At 41.1% G+C, this 20,484-nt stretch overlaps 1 protein-coding gene across 1 annotated transcript; it reads right to left on the minus strand.

Annotated features, from left to right (window-relative positions):
- Window positions 1–16,299: 16,299 nt before the first annotated feature.
- LOC125517049 (FBD-associated F-box protein At3g52670-like) lies at window positions 16,300–20,023 on the minus strand. Its single transcript, XM_048682268.1, has 5 exons — window positions 19,931–20,023; window positions 17,620–18,504; window positions 17,351–17,503; window positions 16,914–17,269; window positions 16,300–16,354 (listed from the first exon to the last, which is right to left on the minus strand). Exons 1-5 carry the CDS (start codon window positions 20,021–20,023, stop codon window positions 16,300–16,302), a joined length of 1,542 nt encoding a protein of 513 aa, XP_048538225.1.
- Between the last annotated feature and the right edge of the window lie 461 nt (window positions 20,024–20,484).

The raw sequence follows: 20,484 nt of genomic DNA on the forward strand, positions 1-20,484 counted from the left end.
GAGCTTTGCTATTGTAGTTGGATCTTATGATGTTTCTCCCCCTCTACTCTCTTCTGATGAATTGAGTTTCCCCTTTGAAGTTATCTTATCGGATTGAGTCTTTATGAGAACACTTGATGTATGTCTTGGTGATCAACTTGCGGGTTTCGTGACATTGGGAACCTATGCATAGGGGTTGGCACACGTTCTTGATTCTCCGATAGAAACTTTGGGGCACTCTTTGAAGTACTTTTATGTTGGTTGGATAAATCTGAGATTGTGTGATGCATATCGTATAATCATGCCCACGGATACTTGAGCTGACAATGGAGTATCTAGGTGACATTAGGGTTTTGGTTGATTTGTATCTTAAGGTGTTATTCTAGTATGAACTCTTTTATAGATTGATCCGAAAGAATAGCTTTGTGGTGGTTTCGTACCCGACCATAATCTCTACGTTTGTTCTCCGCTATTAGTGGCTTTGGAGTGACTCTTTGTCGCATGTTGAGGGCTTGTCATATGATCTATCTATGTTACTATTGTTGAGAGAACTTACACTAGTGAAAGTATGAACCCTAGGCCTTGTTTCCTATCATTGTAATACCGTTTACGCTCACTTTTACCGCTCACTACCTTGCTGTTTTTATATTTTCAGATTACAAAAACCCATATCTACCATCCATATTGCACTTGTATCACCATCTCTTCGCTGAACTAGTGCACCTATACAATTTACCGTTGTATTGGGTGTGTTGGGGACACAAGAGAATTTTTGTTATTTGGTTGCAGGGTTGTTTGAGAGAGACCATCTTCCTCCTACGCCTCTCGCGGATTGATAAACCTTAGGTCATCCACTTGAGGGAAATTTGCTACTGTCCTACAAACCTGTGCACTTGCAGGCCCAACAACGTCTACAAGAAGAAGGTTGTGTAGTAGACATCAAGCTCTTTTCTGGCGCCGTTGCCGGGGAGGTGAGTGCTTGAAGGTATATCTTTAGATCTTGCAATCTAATCTTTTTGTTTCTTGTTTTAGCACTAGTCTAGTTTATAAAAGAAAACTACCAAAAAAATGGAATTGAGTTTGTCTCATACGCTTCACCTTTTTAATATCTTTCGTGAGTATGATGGAAAGGAAAATTGTGCCAAAGTGCTAGAAGAAGAAATCTATAAATTGTTTGGCACTAAATCTTTGAATGATGAGCATGATTGCAATGTTGTTAGTATGAATTCCTTGAATATCCATGATGCTAATGATATGCAAAGCCACAAGCTTGGGGAAGCTATGTTTGAGGAAGATGATATATTTTGTCCCCCAAGCTTTGATGAGCAAAATTATTATGATGAAAGCATGCCTCCTATCTATGATGATTATTGTGATGACACGTATGCTATAAAGAATAATGATAACCATGAAACTTGTCATCTTGTTCTTAATTTTCAATCATATGATAGTTATTTTGTTGAGTTTGCTCCCACTACTATTCATGAGAAGAAAATTGCTTATGTGGAGAGTAGTAAATTTTCTATGCAAGTAGATCATGAAAAGAATGCTTTAGGTGCTGGTTATATTGTTGAATTCATTCATGATGCTACTGAAAATTATTATGAGGGAGGAACATATGCTTGTAGGAATTGCAATAATATCAAGTTTCTTCTCTATGTGCTTAAAGTTTTGAAGTTATGCTTGTTTTACCTTCCTATGCAAGTTGATTATTGTTCCCATAAGTTGTTTGCTCACAAAATCCCTATGCATAGGAAGTGGGTTAGGATTAAACGTGCTAGTCATATTCTTCATGATGCTCTATTTATGTTTCAATTCTTATCTTTTATGTGAGCATCATTGAAATCATAATGCCTAGCTAGGGGCGTTAAACGATAGCGCTTGTTGGGAGGCAACCCAATTTTATTTTAGTTTCTTTCTTTTTGGTTCTGTTTAGTAATAAATAATTCATCTTGCCTTTGTTTAGATGTGGTTTTATGTGTTTTAGTTAGTGTTTGTGCCAAGTTAAACCTATTAGATCTTCTTGAAAGATAGTTATTTGATCTTGCTGTAATTTCCAGAATCTTTGCGCTCAGTGCCCGAATTGTCAAAAATCACCAGAACGTGATAAAATAGTGATTCCAATTTATGCTGATCAATAAACAAATTGCCTAGGTCTTCTAATTTTGGTAGAATTTTTTGGGTTCCAGAAGTTTGCGTTAGTAACAGATTACTACAGACTGTTCTGTTTTTGACAGATTCTGTTTTGCGTGTGTTATTTGCTTATTTTGATGAATCTATGGCTAGTAAAATAGTTTATAAACCATAGAGAAGTTGGAATACAGTAGGTTTAACACCAATACAAATAAAGAACAAGTTCACTACAGTACCTTAAAGTAGTCTTTTGTTTTCTTTCTCTAACGGAGCTCACAAGATTTCTATTGAGTTTTGTGTTGTGAAGTTTTCAAGTTTTGGGTGAATTCTTTTGATGGATTATGGAACAAGGAGTGGCAAGAGCCTAAGCTTGGGGATGCCCATGGCACCCCCAAGATAATCCAAGTACACCAAAAAGTCAAAGCTTGGGGATGCCCCGGAAGGCATCCCCTCTTTCGTCCACTTCCATCGGTAATTTACTTGGAGCTATATTTTTATTCACCACATGATATGTGTTTTGCTTGGAGCGTCTTGTATTATTTGTGTCTTTGCTTGTTAGTCTACCACAATCATCCTTTCTGTACACACCTTTTGAGAGAGCCATGTATGAATTGAAATTTGTTAGAATGCTCTAGTGCTTCACTTAGATCTTTTAGAGCACGGTGGTGGTTTGTTTTAAAGAAACTTGATCTCTCATGCTTCACTTAGATTATTTTGAGAGTCGTTAATAGCATGTTAATTTGATTAATGTTAATATACTTGGTATTCAAGATATGTGAAACTTTCTTTTTAGTGGGTTGAATACTAAGATAAGTTCGATGCTTGATAATTGTTTTGAGATATGGAGGTGATAATATCATAGTCGTGCTAGTTGAGTAGTTGTGAATTTGAGAAATACTTGTGTTGAAGTTAGCAAGTCCCGTAGCATGCACGTATGGTTAAAGTTGTGTAACAAATTTGAAGCATGAAGTGTACCTGGCTTGTGCATCCTTATGAGTGGCGGTCGGGGACGAGCGATGGTCTTTTCCTACCAATCTATCCCCCTAGGAGCATGCGCGTAGTACTTGATTTTTGATGACTTCTAAATTTTTGCAATAAGTATATGAGTTCTTTTGACTAATGTTGAGTCCATGGATTATACGCACTTTTACCTTTCCGCCATTTGCTAGCCTCTTCGGTACCGTGCATTGCCCTTTCTCACATTGAGAGTTGGTGCAAACTTCGCCGGTGCATCCAAACCCCGTGATATGATACGCTCTTTCACACATAAACCTCCCTATATCTTCCTCAAAACAGCCACCATACCTACCTATCATGGCATTTCCATAGCCATTCCGAGATATATTGTCATGCAACTTCCATCATCATCATCATCATCATCATCATCATGGCATGCTTTACTTTTGTCATATTGCCATTGCATGATCTTGTAGTTGACATCGTATTTGTGGCAAAGCCACCATGCATTATTTTTCATACATGTCACTCTTGATTCATTGCACCATCCCGGTACACCGCCGGAGGCATTCATATAGAGTCATATCTTGTTCTAGTATCAAGTTGTAATCATTATGTTGTAATCAATAGAAGTGTGATGATCATCATTATTAGAGCATTGCCCAATCAAAAAAAAGAGAAAGGCCAAAAAGAAAGGAAAAAAGAAGGGCCCAAAAAAAGAGAAAATAAAAAGGGCAATGCTACTATCTCTTTTTCCACACTTGTGCTTCAAAGTAGCACCTTGTTCTTCATGTAGTGAGTCTCATATATTGTGCTTCAAAGTAGCACCATGTTTTTCATATAGTGAGTTGTCTTGTTCATACTAGTGGGAATTTTTCATTATAGAACTTGGCTTGTATATTCCTACGATGGGCTTCCTCAAAATGCCCTAGGTCTTCATGAGAAAGCAAGTTGGATGCACAGCCACTAGTTTTCTTTTGTTGAGCATTCATAGCTCTAGTGCATCCGTTGCATGGCAATCTCTACTCCTCATGTTGACATCAATTGATGGGAATCTCCATAGCCCGTTGATTATCCTCGTCAATGTGAGACTTTCTCCTTTTTTGTCTTCTCCACACAATCCCCATCATCATATTCTATTCCACCCATAGTGCTATATCCATGGCTCACGCTCATGTATTGCGTGAAGGTTGAAAAAGTTTGAGATTATTTAAGTATGAAACAATTGATTGGCTTGTCATCGGGGGTATAGAAGTTGGGAACATCTTTGTGTGACGAAAATGAAGCATAGCCTAACTATATGATTTTGTAGGGATGAACTTTCTTTTGCCATGCTATTTTGAGAAGACATGATTACTTTGATTAGTATGCTTGAAGTATTATTATTTTTATGTCAATATGAACTTTTGTCTTGAATCTTTCGGATCTGAATATTCATATCACAAGTAAGAAGAATTACATTGAAATTATGCCAAGTAGCACTCCGCATCAAAAATTATCTTTTTTATCATTTACCTACTCGAGGACGAGCAGGAATTAAGCTTGGGGATGCTTGATACGTCTCCAACGTATCTATAATTTTTGATTGCTCCATGCTATATTATCGACTATTTTAGGCAATATTGGGCTTTATTTTCCACTTTTATATTATTTTTGGGACTAACCTACTAACCGGAGGCCCAGCCCAGATTTGTTGTTTTATGCCTATTTTAGTATTTCGAGGAAAAGGAATATCAGACGGAGTCAAAACGGAACAAAATCAACTGGAGAAGTTATTTTTGGAAGGAAACACACCTGATGGACTTGGACTCCACGTCAGAAGATACGGGAGGTGCTTACGAGGGTGGGGGGCGCGCCCTCCCCCCCTGGGCGCGCCCCCCTGCCTCTGGGGCCCCCGTAGCTCCATCGACGTTCTCCTTTCACCCATATATACCGTCGTACCCTAAAACTTCCAGAATAGAACCTAGATCGGGAGTTCCACCGCCGCAAGCCTCCAGAGCCACGAAAAACCAATCGGGACCCCTTTCCGGTACCCTGCCGGAGGGGGGATCCATCTTCGGTGGCCATCTTCATCATCCCGGCGCTATCCATGACGAGGAGGGAGTAGTTCACCCTCGGGGCTGAGGGTATGTACCAGTAGCTATGTGTTTGATCTCTCTCTCTCGTGTTCTCTCTCGTGTTCCCTCTATGGCACGATCTTGATGTATCCCAAGCTTTGCTATTGTAGTTGGATCTTATGATGTTTCTCCCCCTCTACTCTCTTGTGATGAATTGAGTTTCCCCTTTGAAGTTATCTTATCGGATTGAGTCTTTATGAGAACACTTTATGTATGTCTTGGTGATCAACTTGCGGGTTTCGTGACATTGGGAACCTATGCATAGGGGTTGGCACACGTTCTTGATTCTCCGATAGAAACTTTGGGGCACTCTTTGAAGTACTTTTATGTTGGTTGGATAAATCTGAGATTGTGTGATGCATATCGTATAATCATGCCCACGGATACTTGAGGTGACAATGGAGTATCTAGGTGACATTAGGGTTTTGGTTGATTTGTATCTTAAGGTGTTATTCTAGTACGAACTCTTTTATAGATTGATCCGAAAGAATAGCTTTGTGGTGGTTTCGTACCCGACCATAATCTCTACGTTTGTTCTCCGCTATTAGTGGCTTTGGAGTGACTCTTTGTCGCATGTTGAGGGCTTGTCATATGATCTATCTATGTTATTATTGTTGAGAGAACTTACACTAGTGAAAGTATGAACCCTAAGCCTTGTTTCCTATCATTGCAATACCGTTTACGCTCACTTTTACCGCTCGCGACCTTGCTGTTTTTATATTTTCAGATTACAAAAACCCATATCTACCATCCATATTGCACTTGTATCACCATCTCTTCGCCGAACTAGTGCACCTATACAATTTACCGTTGTATTGGGTGTGTTGGGGACACAAGAGACTTTTTGTTATTTGGTTGCAGGGTTGTTTGAGAGAGACCATCTTCCTCCTACGCCTCTCGCGGATTGATAAACCTTAGGTCATCCACTTGAGGGAAATTTGCTACTGTCCTACAAACCTGTGCACTTGCAGGCCCAACAACGTCTACAAGAAGAAGGTTGTGTAGTAGACATCATGGTACAGGCTAATGATGAACGTTATGAGAAACAGCCGGTGCGTCCAGAAAATAGTAGGTTCACTAATGTACCTAACTCTATGCATACACCCATTGCAGTGCCCAATGTTGTGCAGCCCCACATCCCGTTAAGCAATAACCAAAGTGGCCAGAATTACATTGGCAATTCGGCCAATAATTTTGTACCTACTGCTGCTACTCCTTCTCTGACTTCGGTTCCACAAAATTTCAGTAGCAATAACCGAAGTGTTGGCTTTAATTCAAATCTGCAGCAACCCTACTATCAAACAGTAGCATATAGCACACCACCCTTGCCACCTATTGGTACCGGGGTTCCTTACGGGCCGGTGCCAGATGCGTGTTTTAATGGTTCTCTGCAACAAATGTATCATGCTCAAACTTCTTTGTCAGAGTTACCGCCACGTACCTATGGTGCATCTATGCCACAAGCTAGTTCTCCACAGCCTGCTGAAAATTTTAAGGAACAACTTGCTAATATACTTAGGGAATTTGGCTTGGAACCTAAGGGTAGAGCACGTGCATATCAAAAACCCTACCCTGAATATTTCGACACAACACCTTATCCTCGTGGGTTTAGAATTCCAGATTTTGTTAAGTTCACAGGAGAAGATGGTAGATCAACCTTTGAGCATGTAGGACAATTTTTAGCACAATGCAGTGAAGTTGGTACATCAGATATTTTTAGAGTGAAATTATTTCCTTTGTCTTTATCTGGAATTGCATTTACTTGGTTTACATCGCTTGCTCCTAACTCCATTGCAACATGGGCCCAACTGGAGCAAAAATTTCATGAGTACTTTTATGATGGTGAAACTGAACTTAGACTTTCAGATTTGACAATGGTTAAGCAAAAGCACAATGAATCTGTTTATGATTATATTAAAAGATTTAAAGATGTCAAAAACCGATGCTTCAGTTTGACCATAGCCGAAAAAGATTTAGCTGATCTTGCCTTTTCGGCTTTGCTTGCTCATATTAGAGATAAATTGGAAGGGCAAGAATTTTCAGATGTTAACCAAGTTTTGCAAAAGGCTTGGGCGCAGGAAAACCGTGCTAAAGAAGTTAAACCATATAGTCGGTTTCGAGATAATAAGAGCGAAGACAAGGAAAAACCTACGGTTAATGTCGTAGAACATGATAGTAATTCGGCTAGTGAAGATGATGTTGATATATGTATGGCCAAATGGGTTCGATCACCTAAGTCAAAACCTTTCGCATGTGCTACCCTGAAACCCACACCAGCTAAAAGAGAGGAAATCAAATATACTTTTGATGTTAGTAAGTGTGACAAGATTTTTGACATGTTGTTGCAAGGGAAGTTAATTAGAATAAAAGAAGGGCATGTGATTCCATCTCAAGAAGAATTGGGTAGAAGAGCTTATTGTAAATGGCATAACTCTTTTTCTCATGCTACTAACGATTGTAATGTGTTTCGTCGACAGGTGCAATCGGCCATTAATGACGGACGATTGATATTTATAGAAGGTACTAAGATGAAGCTCGATAGTGATCCTTTTCCTATCAATGTGGTTGAGTTTGAGAATAAGAAAATGCTTATTCGGTCGGATCAGACCGAATCCGCAAGAGAGAAAAATGTTGTTGATGATAATGCTCCTCCACGGATGATCAAACCAAAAAATCCAGAAGTAGGAGTGTGGAAAGTCAATGGAAGAAGGAGACAAGCTTCAAGACCAAAGCCGACAGTTAACATGTTGTTGGAGAAATACACTTCACTCAAGGCCACCAATGTGTTTAACCAGCTTGGAGGTAATAAGCATCCTAGATCTCCTTCTGGACCTGCCGGTCATGAGCAATGGCAAAGAAATTCATATGACCAGCAGCCATATTTCGCAATGGAGCCAGCATATTGGGGCTGTGCACCTCCTATGTATCCACAAATTCCTCCATGGGGTTTTAATCCTTGGGCGCCATATCCTATAGGGCCAGCAGGGTACTTTCAACCAGGATGGATCCCGCCTAGGCCTATGTTCAGACCAAACATGCATGAGAAAAGGGCTCGATTTAATCATGAAGCAAGATCATGTGATGCTATTGTGGTTCGCGGTAAAGATGGTTCACGCAAAGGGGCTGAAGATAGCTCATCCGGCAAAAGATTTGCGCAGAGCGGATTGCCTAGACACAATGCGGATGGCAAGGTTCACATAGGTGGCCAGAAGTTTGCATGGGTACCGGTCAGATCTAAGGGTGATGTAAAAAATTCAGTTGTACATGATGAATTTAAGTCTGGTTGTGCTATTACGAACCAACCTGGGTTGCGTGCTGCTCATAATGTTGATAATGATAAGCTCAAATCAGCTGCAGGTGTTGCCCCTGATCCAGAAACAATCATGATTGGAGGTTTCAAATTTGGTTCAGTTCTGAAAAGAGTTCCAGGTTCAGAAAAGATTAGTAATGGTGCATTGCAGCAGCAGGGGCCTTATACATCGCAGCAAGAGGAAATTCCAGCAAAAGAAAGCAACTCACATGCTGATTTGGGGCCCAATATGCAGAAAGATGGGACCGCTAGCACAACTGATCAATACAGAATTGTTTCGGCCAAAGACAGAATGTTTGCTCCCCAAGCAGCAGCACATCAGTATAGACCGAGGAACTCGGGGGGCGGCAGAATTAGGTTAGTGGCACCAGGAACTAAACCGAAGCTTCGATGGTGCCCGACAGGGCTCACACATACTCAGAAAAGAAGGGTGCAGCGGCTGTGGTTCAATAAAGATAAACCAATGGTGTCCTCGAATATGACTTGGAAAGAGAAGCGCATCGCAAGGGAGGAAGGCAATGGTGTTGATGACATGGTTATGGATGGAAACTTTGAGGATAAACAGGATATGCCTGCGGATATGGACATTAATATGGTATTTGAGCTGCCCGCTGAATTTCGTGCGCCTAAGGCTGAAGAGGCTGAAGTTACAGAACTTGTTCTTGGCCCAAAAAGTGTTACATTTGAGAAACCAGAGAAGCATGGACAACACCTAAAGCCTTTGTTTATCGGGAAAATTTTGTTTTTGCCACTCTAGATTTTGCCAATCTTCCTTATGCCACTCTAGATTTTGACATTTCACTTTTGCCACTCTTAGCTTTTGACAATTATCACAATTGACATTCCGTGGCAAAAGCAAAATAATTTTATTTCATTTTTTCCACTCTTAGCTTTTGAAATGTATCACAATTGCCACTCTGGAAATTTTGCTTTTGCCATGGAAATGGCAATTTTGATAATTGTCAAAAACTAAGAGTGGCAAAAGTGAAATGTTAAAATCTGGAGTGGCATAAGGAAAATTGGCAAAATCTAGAGTGGCAAAAACAAAATTTTCCCTTGTTTATCAAGGGTCACATTGATGGTAAACCTATTGGTCGCATGCTTGTTGACGGCGGTGCCAATGTTAATATCATGCCTTTTTTGGTTTTTTCTAAGTTGGGCCGAAAAGAGGAAGAACTGATGAAAACCAATATGGGACTTAGTGGGTTCTCAGGAGACTTGTCTGAAGCTAAGGGTGTTATTTCTATGGAGCTCATGGTTGGTAGCAAAACATTGCCGACTACTTTCTTTCTTGTTGATGTCAAAGGCCGATATAATATTCTTTTGGGGCACGATTGGATTCATGCAAATTGTTGCATCCCTTCTACTCTGGATCAATGTTTGATTCAATGGGTTGATGATGATGTTGAAGTCATTGAGGCGGATAATTCGGCCTGCATTGCTTTGGCTGAGGCTCCGGTTGATTGGCAACACAGTGAGATGCGATGCTTGACGGGTAGAGATTTATCAGATTATGATTATATTAGTATTGGCAGAGATGGTTTTGTTCCTGTACATGCACAGCCGGCTAGTGTAGCTCGGCTTAATGACTTATCCTTGTGAACAATGAATAAGGAAGATAGTGTTAAATAGATACAAAGGCGTGTTGAGGAGTATCGTTCACGAAAGAACGATATGCATGAAGCTATTGAGGATTTCGATGACATGGAGAAGCTTTGACAAGGATTCTCATCGGCTGACCCACTTGAGGAAGTTGATATTGGTGATGGAAGTGTCCCTAGACCTACATTTATTAATGCTAATATGGGGGCCAATCAGAGAGGAATGGTATGTGCATTACTTAGGAAATTTGTTGATTGCTTTGCTTGGAATTATACTGAGATGCCCGGTTTGAGTAGGGACTTAGTTAAACACAGATTGCCTATTAAGTCTGGTTTTAGGCCACATAAACAGCCCCTTAGGCGATTCAATCCTAGTATATATGACCGCATCAAAGATAAAATTGATCGGTTGTTAAAAGCTTGGTTTATTCGGCCGTGTAGATATGCGGAATGGATTTCTAATATTGTTCCTATTGAAAAGAAAAATACTGATAAGATTAGAGTATGTATTGATTTTAGGGATTTGAATAAGCCTACCCCTAAAGATGAATATCCTATGCCTATAGCCAACATGTTGATTAACGATGCTTCTGGACATAAAGTAATCATTTTTTTAGATGGTAATGCTGGTTATAATCAGATATTTATGGCCGAAGAAGATATGTTTAAGACTGCTTTTCGATGCCCTAGTTTTGTTGGTTTATTTGAGTGGACTGTTATGACTTTTGGATTGAAGAATGCCGGAGCTACATACCAGCGTGCTATGAATCTGATTTTTCATGATCTTCTAGGCATCGTATTAGAAATATATATTGATGATGTAGTTGTTATATCGGATGGGTTCGATCATCATTTAGCCGATCTGCGATTAGCTTTTGAAAGAATGCGTTGGTATGGGCTGAAAATTAATCCACTCAAATGTGCTTTCGGTGTATCGGCTGGTAAGTTCTTAGGTTTTATAATTCATGAGCATGGCATAGAGATTGATCCTAAGAAGGTAGAGGCAATCAGAAAATTGGAGGAGCCCACATGTAAAAGGGATGTGCAGAAATTGTTAGGAAAAATTAATTACTTGAGATGATTCATATCTAACCTTGCGGGAAAAATTGAATCGTTTGTTCCTTTACTTCGGTTAAAACATGAAGCCAAATTCACTTGGGGGCAGAACAGCGAGAGGCTTTTAATAATATAAAACGGTATTTGTCAAGTCCTCCGGTGCTTCGAGCACCCAAGTCTGGTGTGTCGTTCAGGTTATACATTGCCGCACAAGACAAGGTGATCGGCGCAGTTTTAGCACAAGAGAACGGCGGGAAGGAGTACATTATTGCATACTTGAGCCGCCGCTTGCTTGACGCTGAGAGTCGGTACGTGTTTATTGAAAAATTATATTTATCTTTATATTATGCATGTACAAAATTTCGGCCATATTTACTTTATAGTACATGTGTAGTAGCTTGCCAAGCCGACGTGATTAAATATATGCTGCAGCAGCCGATTCTTAGTGGTAGGATTGGAAAATGGGCTTATGCACTAATAGAATATGACTTGGCATATGAATCGTTGCGTGCTATGAAAGGTCAAGTCATCGCTGATTTTATTGTTGATCATAGGATTAAGGATGAAGAAGATATTAATTATGTTAGTGTGTGCCCGTGAAAGTTTTATTTTGATGGATCGGTTTGTAGGGAGGGACAAGGCACCGGTAATGTTTTAATTTCACCAAACAATAGCGTTTATGAAACATCGGTCCGTTTGGAATATCCTTGTATAAATAACCGAGCTGAATATGAAGCTCTGTTGTTTGGTTTACAAAATTTAGTAGATATGAGTGTAAAGGATATAGAGGCTTTTGGAGATTCACTTCTGGTAGTCCGGCGAATTGGTGGTGAATTTCAATGTTTTGATGGATTATTAAACAACTATTTAGACCGATGTTTAGATATAATTAAGTCTCAGAATACTTTCACTATCAGTCATATACCTAGGGAAGAGAATTCTAGAGCTAATTGCTTAGCGCAGCAAGCATCCGAATACCAAATCAGTAGGGGAAAGTTTTTCATATTAGAGAAACCGATGCTAGATGTTGTTAATAGTAATGCTAATCTGTTGGCTATTAATTTGCTAAAGGATGCAGCAGGTTCTTGTTCAATCCAGCAGCAAATAGTACATGGCAAAGAAGATTCGATGCAGGAGTCACAAATAACCAAATCAGCAGCTAATTTAGAACCAGGTGATTGGAGAAATCCTCTGATTAATCATCTAAAGGATCCTGGGCAAATAAGAGTTAGAAAAATTCGGCGACAAGCTTTAAAATATACTTTGCTAGATAGTGAGTTGTACCGCCGAACGATTGATGGATTACTTTTAAAGTGCTTAGGTCTTGATCAGTCAAGAGTAGCTATGGGTGAAGTACATGAAGGGCTATGCGGAACACATCAGTCGGCTCATAAGATGCAATGGTTATTGAAAAGAGCAGGTTCTTATTGGCCGACGATGTTAGGGGGCTGTTTTCGCTATTATAAAGGGTGTGAAGAATGCCAGAAATTTGGAAATGTTCAATTGGCACCTGCAGCTATGATGCATCCCATTATTAAGCCATGGCCGTTTAGAGGATGGGGTTTAGATTTTATTGGTCAAATATATCCTGCTTCATCTAAGGGTCATCGCTTCGTCCTAGTAGCTACAGATTATTTTACCAAATGGACTGAAGCAATTCCTTTAAGAAATATGACCCATAAGGAAGTGATTAATTTTGTTTTGGAGCATATTATTCGCAGATTCGGTATTCCTCAAACTTTGACTACTGATCAAGGTTCTTCTTTTATGTCTAATCAATTTCGTGAGTTTGCCGAATCTTTTAGAATTAAATTGTTAAATTCGTCGCCTTATTATACTCAAGCTAAAGGACAGGCCGAATCTAGCAATAAAACTTTAATTAAGCTTATAAAGAAGAAAATTAAGGAGCATCCAAGAAAGTGGCATGAAGTGCTTTCGGAGGCTTTATGGGCTCATTGGATATCTAAGCATGGAGCAACTCAAGTGACACCATATGAGTTGGTGTATGGACAGGAAGCAGTATTACCTGTAGAGGTTAATTTGCAAGCTCTTAGAGTAGCCAGACAAAATGATTTGTCGGCTGTAGACTATAATAATTTGATGCTGGACAGAATTGATGATGTTCCAGAAGAAAGATTAAGAGCCTTACAGGAAATTGAAAAAGAAAAGTTAATAGTAGCTAAGGCTTATAACAAAAGGGTGAGGGAAAAATCGTTTCAAATAGGAGACTTGGTGTGGAAAACGATTTTGCCTGTTGGAACTAGGAACAATAAATTCGGCAAGTGGTCGCCGAGTTGGGAAGGCCCATATAGAGTTGTTGAAATTGTTCCTGGGAATTCATATTTTGTAAAATCTTTGCAGGGGAAGAAATTGCCTAAAGCTCTCAATGGAAAATATTTAAAGAAGTATTATCCTAGTATGTGGGAGGAGGCTTGATGGCATGACGGCCGATATTATTTAAGATATCGTCCTAAGCAAAATATGGCCGATGTGTTATTTGGACATCGCCCTGAGCAATGATATGACCGATGAAGCAATTGACATCATCCAAAGGTATCGCTATAGTGTCTTTGGTAGATGCAATCATACCAAAAACAGGGAGGCATGTGTTAATGATGAAATTTGGCTTGCCAGTTTTACAAATTTGATAGCTATTGGAATCGGAGTTCAGCTAAAAGTGCAGATAAGAAATATGTTCAGTGCAGAGGATAAATATGGTAATACTTCCATGATGGAGTTCTTGCTTAGACAGCAGAGGGGCAAGGAAGAAATCTGGTCGGGAGAATGTTTGAGATAGAAAAGGTTCTGCATGAGGTAGTTGTTCGGCTGCAGCAAGCCCAAATATAGGCTAGTACGTACTAGTATAGGGTTGGGTTGCTGTCCATGTGTTTTGGGTGCTGCCCGGGCTAATTAGGGATTAGGAATATTATATTTAACCTGCTTGCAGAGGAAACAAAACAGGGATTACCTTCTGTACGTGCAAAAGGAGTCCTACTCCGATTCAGCCAAAGACCAGGGCGTGCCCTTATATATATGGGGTACTTGGCCAATTGAAAAGAGAACTAATCGATCCTTTTGCAACCTTACATTACTTTTTCTCCTACGTTCTTTTCCTTCCAGCACCTAGCTCGTAGCTTCTGCCTAGCCCTAGCAACCCTAGGGGTTGGCTGATCTTTGCCGTTTTGCATTGAAAAACGGTCGGTTTACCTCCATGAAAGTGAGGATTCTGTGGTGCTGTGTGGATAAATTTCGCACAGCAACAAAATGATAATTGGATATTACGACCAACAAGGAAAATTAACAATAAAGACTTTGTTATCTTCTATAAAATAAGAAAGATCGAGCATAATAAGGCACAAGATGAGCCGAATAAATCATCGATGAAGAATTATAAGGAAAAGAAGGAGTAGCAAATAAAATACTCTCTCCATCCCCACAATGTAAGACGTTATTGCAAGTTATATTAGCTTGCAAAAACATCTTATATTATGGGGAGGAGGGAGTAATAAATGATGAATGATGCAAAATGAGACAACACAAAGTTCTTTCTTCATATTGGACTACCATTGTTGTGTGTTTTTTGTTCCCCATCTGAATAGCATGGCCAAGGAAACATATCTTTTCTATCAAATATATCCTCTGTTCTATCCAAAGAATAGAATAAAGAAGTAAGAGAGAATATGACTGTAACTGAAAACTAAAATAAAAGGGACTGAAAACTAAAATAAGAAGTACTGAATATGCCAACAAGTTAAGAGGCAAAAGGAAACTAAGAAGGGGACTGAGAGTGAGAGGATCAATGAACATGACTGAAGAAATAAGAATGAATATGACTAACTAAATTTCGTAATACTGAACTGACCACCCACTGTCGAAAAAATAACATGATGCTGAAAATAACATGATGTCGAAAAAATAACATGGTGCTGACTGACAGAAGTCCAGAAAATGATGCTGAACTGACCAAAACTGCAAAACATGGTGCTGAAAAGAATTGGAAACAAGAAAGTATCTGCATATTGATCCACTACCCATCCCCCACAGAATTCTAATGTAGCAGAGATGGTACATGAGGAAAGCAGTTCACTAAGAATCTGCCGATCGGATACATTTTGGCTGGACCTTGTTTTCCATCGGTGATGATCGACCTAGCACAACGAATCAGTGAACCACGAGGGGTTAGCAAGGGGAACTAGCACAGTCTATCCCATGCAAAAATAACACCCACCTTCGACAGGGCTCAAGGTAACTCGACTGAACTAATACAACCATGGAGCGGGGACTGAATCGTGGTAGCACAAGGGAGCGCAGCTACAGGAAGTCAGATATGAGGGGGGAAATCAGGAGGAAATGCTCACCGCCTGGCAACGACGGCTGCTTCCGGCCTCCCCGGCGAGCACTTGCTCGTGACGAGCCCGACGGGACGCCTCCGCCGACCTCCTCTCTGTACCGCCCTCTCTCCTTCCTCCCGCTGCATCCTGTTCCTGGCAGCCAGCCTCTTTCTAACCAGACCTGCTCGCCGGCAGCTGGCCTCGCTCCATGACCTTTCGCCACCCTCGCCGTTCCTCACCGACGGCAGCACCGTCCTCCACGGCATCCGCCTCCCTCCCCTCCGTTCCTCCGCTACACAAAGACACGGAAAGGACCACCGACCACCCCAAAAAAAAAACTGTGGGGACGGGTCTGGCGTACAGACCAGTGGGCGACCCGCCAAGAAAAAAGAAAGTCCAAACTTCTCAAGGCCAGCCGGCAGATTGCAGAATCGTATAATTGAATAGTTGAATATCTCTGCCTCGTGTCAAAACTTCTCAAGGCTCTCACGTCACAACTCACAAGGTTGTTGTTCAGTTATGATGCCCGCATATATGACAGGTTCTGGATGAAAGCTAGGATTTCAGTTGGCTAGATATGGCACCTGGGTTGGCATGTGGTACTGCCGTATTATTTAACAAGCAGTTTAAACCCGAAACCTGTGAACCTATTGAAACAAAAGAAGCCACTTATCAATGTTGGAAATAAACCTTGAGGCTTCAGAAACTTCAGTTCAGTAGGTTCAGTTTCAAGTGTCGTTTTCTTCAGTTTTCGTCAGTTGGAAGATTAGTCAGTTTAAAGGTTTTTTTTTAGTTAGACGGTTTAGCTCCCAGGCTTAACAACATGAGTGGATGCTGATGGCGCATAGTCTCGGCCACGAGACCCATTTCCTTTTCTTTTTCTGTAATCTAAATAAATAGAATATAGGAAAAGAGCAGAAAAGCCACAGAAGTTTGAACAGCCCAAAACCTCTTATTAGACCTCTTGTAGTTTTGCTTTGAAACCGACATGCATCCTGAGATGTGAGATATCATGCCAAGTGATATGACCAAGACTTGGTCAACTATACGTAGAAGTAAAAAAAATTGAAGCCACTAAGACTAAATTCCCTAAAAAAATGCCACTGAAACTGAAGCAGTACCCCCAGAAACCTTGTGAATTATGCACAATGGATGAAGGCACGCACGCGTCCCGCTTAGCACAATTCATTTCACAATGAAAACCAGGATCAAGCAGTTATCATCAATAAGAAATATACACAATCCCCATTTGACAAAATACTTGACAATAATGTCAAGAAGAGTACACGACTTATCCTCCTTGACTCGGTACAATGTCAAAATACACATAATTGAAAAGGTTCACTAGTGACAGTTAATCCATGAATCATACAACAGTTCCTGTAAACTGCAGCTTGCAGTGCAAGAGCATTATTTTGAGAAGACTTGCCCTAAACTCGGGAAGTGAATACAGACGGCCGAGGGAATCTCCTTGCTGAATTCATAGCGAAGCCAAGACGTCTCCTCAAATGTCCACTCCTGAAGCATATGCTTGCACCTCACACACACTGGACTCTTATATAGTCTTATGTCCTCCAGATTCACCGCTGCTTCCACGACATTTCTCGCAAAGCGCACGAGTTTGTCTACTGCATGAAACCTCCCATAGATACTGAGCCCAGCCAGGTTGTGGTGCTTGAAATCAGATGTAGATGGTTCCCACTCTAGTCCCTTGTCCTTCTCCTTGCAAACCACAGGTAACTCCCTCCGTTTCCCCGTTATCATTTCACATAAATGATTCCGCACCTGCATTTGGTCAGGTAAAATACTGGCCAGAGAAGTTTGAACATCGAAAATGAGAATTGAAGAATCGGTAGAAGAGTTCACCAAGATGTGTAGTTCCTTAAGGTTGGGTGCACCATCCAGTAAGAACATTGTCCAAGTCAGGTCGCACTCTTCAGCAATGTTAATCAAATTCAGAATCCTGAGTTTGTGGAACACCGGTAACAATTGTCTTCGACCTTCCGGTTTGACCCAAATCTGCAAAAGATGTAGTAATGCAGAATTATGTTAACCAAAAATAATGATTACAACCTCCCCATGACATGGCCAGTAAAACATACACTTCACTGACAACATTGAGGACCTTCACTAACCTTTTCGCTTTTGAAGTCCAAAGACAGGTTGCTTATGGCAGCTTTATCAAGCAACTCACTTAACTTGAGCATCTTGTGCCAAGTGAAAGCAACATTAATGATGGACACAGTGTGGAGCAGTGGGACATAGCCGAGACAGAAGGGGTCATCTTTACATCTAAACACATTAAATTTCAGTTTTGTGAGCTTTGGTGCCCACTTGAGATCAACCCTCTCAAGACGGCCACAGACAATAACTAGTTCACCGAGTCGCGGGTGTTCCACTTCCAGAAAAGACTGAATACCCATGTCACATTCGTAGAGGGAGAGGAACTCCAGTTGCTTGCACATACTGAAAATTTTGGGGAAGTCAGATTCTCCTAACCTCAAATTCTCTAGCGTGAGGCGCACAAGACCACCAAATGCGTTTGGACACGCATCAAAGAATGACATGAACTGCTTCCCATATGTGAGCAGGTCATTCTTGGCACACTTTTTACGCACCTTCGTCAAGATTGTAAACTCGGCTGAAGCAACCTTTTGTGTTGTCATGGTGTTGGCAACAGTCTGGCCAATTAAAATGGACTCATCTCCCAGGTAGAATTGAATGCGCAACATGTGGATGGGGTACAGACTTCCAGCCCTCCTTTCCAGTATGCTCCTGGTTGCTTCCAGCACAGTGGTGTTGGCCCGACCTATATCATCTGAGGTTAACTTGCTCCATTCTTTGTGCTTGGGCTCAAAAGAACCAGCCATTATAACAATTTTTGAGAGTACAGCAGGGATCTGCTTCCAACGTGTGGAGAGGATGGTCGTTCGTGCAGCGTCAGCTATATCAAGTCGCTCAACAATGTTGAGCAAAACATCATCAGGCAACTTGCTGAGCCTATCATCTTCATTGGCCTCCTACATTTGATATGGAAACAAATCAGAGTTGATTTCTTATTAGCCTCATCATCATAGGTGCCAGCGAAGCACGGATACGGACAGATCTGCTGTTTATAGAGAGGATGATCCAACTAGAGCTCAAAGGGTGACAACACCAATGGTGATCCAAACAACAACGATACACTAATTCGTAAAGTATAAGAATCCATATAGCTGTTTAGATATTTTCCCCAAACAACAGGCTCGTACGGGGCACCTGTGCAGAGTGCTCGACTGCACAGGGGCCCAAATTTTCTACGTACTAATAGAGTATTATTAATGACTAGTTTAGATGTGGGTAATCAATGCATCCAGCAAATACTATGTTGGCAACCTGGAACGAAATAACTCAACTTTCTCTTCTAGCGCAGATCCCTTTATCTTCTCATGATCCAATCGTGCTACCAAAGGTCCCGTTTCTACTCCAGTGGGTCAATTCCTCAGCATTTTCGTGAAAACAAAATACTCCCTCCATCCCAAAATTCTTGTCTTAGATTTGTCTAAATACGGATGTATCTAGTTACATTTTAGTGTTAGATACACCCATATCTAGACAAATCTAAGACAAGATTTTTGGGACGGAGGAAGTACTAATTAAATGAATTTGTATTGTTCTACCCTAAATTCAGTCCATCTATGTATTTGGTGTCTCTTCTCTCTCTCAAGTTGCTCACATCTTTCATGTGCTTCTTTCAGTCCTATTGTTGCTTGCTGCTGGCCCTGCGACCTGGTGCATTGATCAGAGTTGGAGGCATGCCGCGAGGAATACCATAGCCACACGCGCTGCCGCCTAACGGCGGTTTTTTTTCCGAATAAATCAAGTTTCATCAATTTTGGTTCCTGTATTAAGTTTTAATGCATGATATTTGCCTCCTAGTTTTGATTTCTGAAATGTATGATATACTCCCTGCGTCCCAAAATAAGTGTCTTGAGCTTAGTATAAATTTGTACTAGAGCTAGTACAAAGTTGAGACACTTATTTTTGGGACGGAAAGAGTATACAACAAAGTTTGCTTTTCAAATTTGTTATGTTTGAGGGCCTAATTTTGGATTTCGTACCGGGCCTCCATTTTCTAGGGTGCAGCCCTGCTAAACAAAGATAATTTACCAAAGAAAGATGCGATTTAGATTTTACAATTTGTGTATTTATTACCGACAAAGGATGCAATTTTTATAGTTCCCCACATAAAAATTCGATTTAGATTATACGGTATTTTTTCTTTCCAACAGAGAGATGGAATTTTGATATGTTCCCACCAAAAAGGTTATGTTTTGATACAATCAGAGTTCTGATTATTATGGCTCATACTTTCTTTTATTCCTTGTTGCAGTAGTAGTTTTATAGGGTGATGTTGTAAGAGGATCTATCTTAATAAAGGAAAAAGGATCAGGAGGGCAAACTTACCACCATGTCGAGGGAGGAGGACTTGCCGAGGCCCTTGACGGACGGGTTGGTGTTTGCTCTAGCAGCCGGTCGCCCGTAATGAGTGTTCGCCATCGGCGGAGATAGCTCGGGCAGATATACAGCGGCTTGGATCCCCGCCTCCGGTGGCGGCTCGGAGACTGGAACCGAAAGAGGACTTGTTTCTTACTGTAGCCCGACAAGGAATGCTTCGCTCGTGGACGGCGACTCAAAAAGGTAGCCGCTTTCGTTGCGGATTGCGGCTCGGAGAGGAGCCGCTTGATTGCTTCGATTGCCGGTCGCAGCTCGGAGAGGAGCCGCCTGATTGCGGATCGCAGCTCGGAGAGGAGCTCCGGATTGCAGCTCCCAAATGGGGAGCTGCTTATTTGGCCGTCTCTGCGCAAGCACCACTCGATCCTCATACGAGGACCTCGCCGGCGGCGGCGACGGCGCGAGGAGATAGCTCGGCGACGGCGCGAGGACCTCGCCATTTGATCTTCACTTGATGATGTGTTTGCCGCTAAATGGGCCACACATGGTAAGGGCAGCTACTCCGG

This window comes from Triticum urartu, chromosome 6 (assembly GCF_003073215.2).
Source record: "Triticum urartu cultivar G1812 chromosome 6, Tu2.1, whole genome shotgun sequence".
Taxonomy (NCBI): Eukaryota; Viridiplantae; Streptophyta; class Magnoliopsida; order Poales; family Poaceae; genus Triticum; species Triticum urartu.

Coding starts and splice junctions, on each gene's coding strand:
- LOC125517049 (XM_048682268.1), bottom strand. CDS start 20,023: ATGGCGAACACTCATTACGGGCGACCGGCTGCTAGAGCAAACACCAAC. Junction 18,505..19,930: donor CCTCCTCCCTCGACATGGTG/GTAAGTTTGCCC, acceptor TATCAAATGTAG/GAGGCCAATGAAGATGATAG. Junction 16,355..16,913: donor ATTCACTTCCCGAGTTTAGG/GCAAGTCTTCTC, acceptor GAAAAAGAAAAG/GAAATGGGTCTCGTGGCCGA.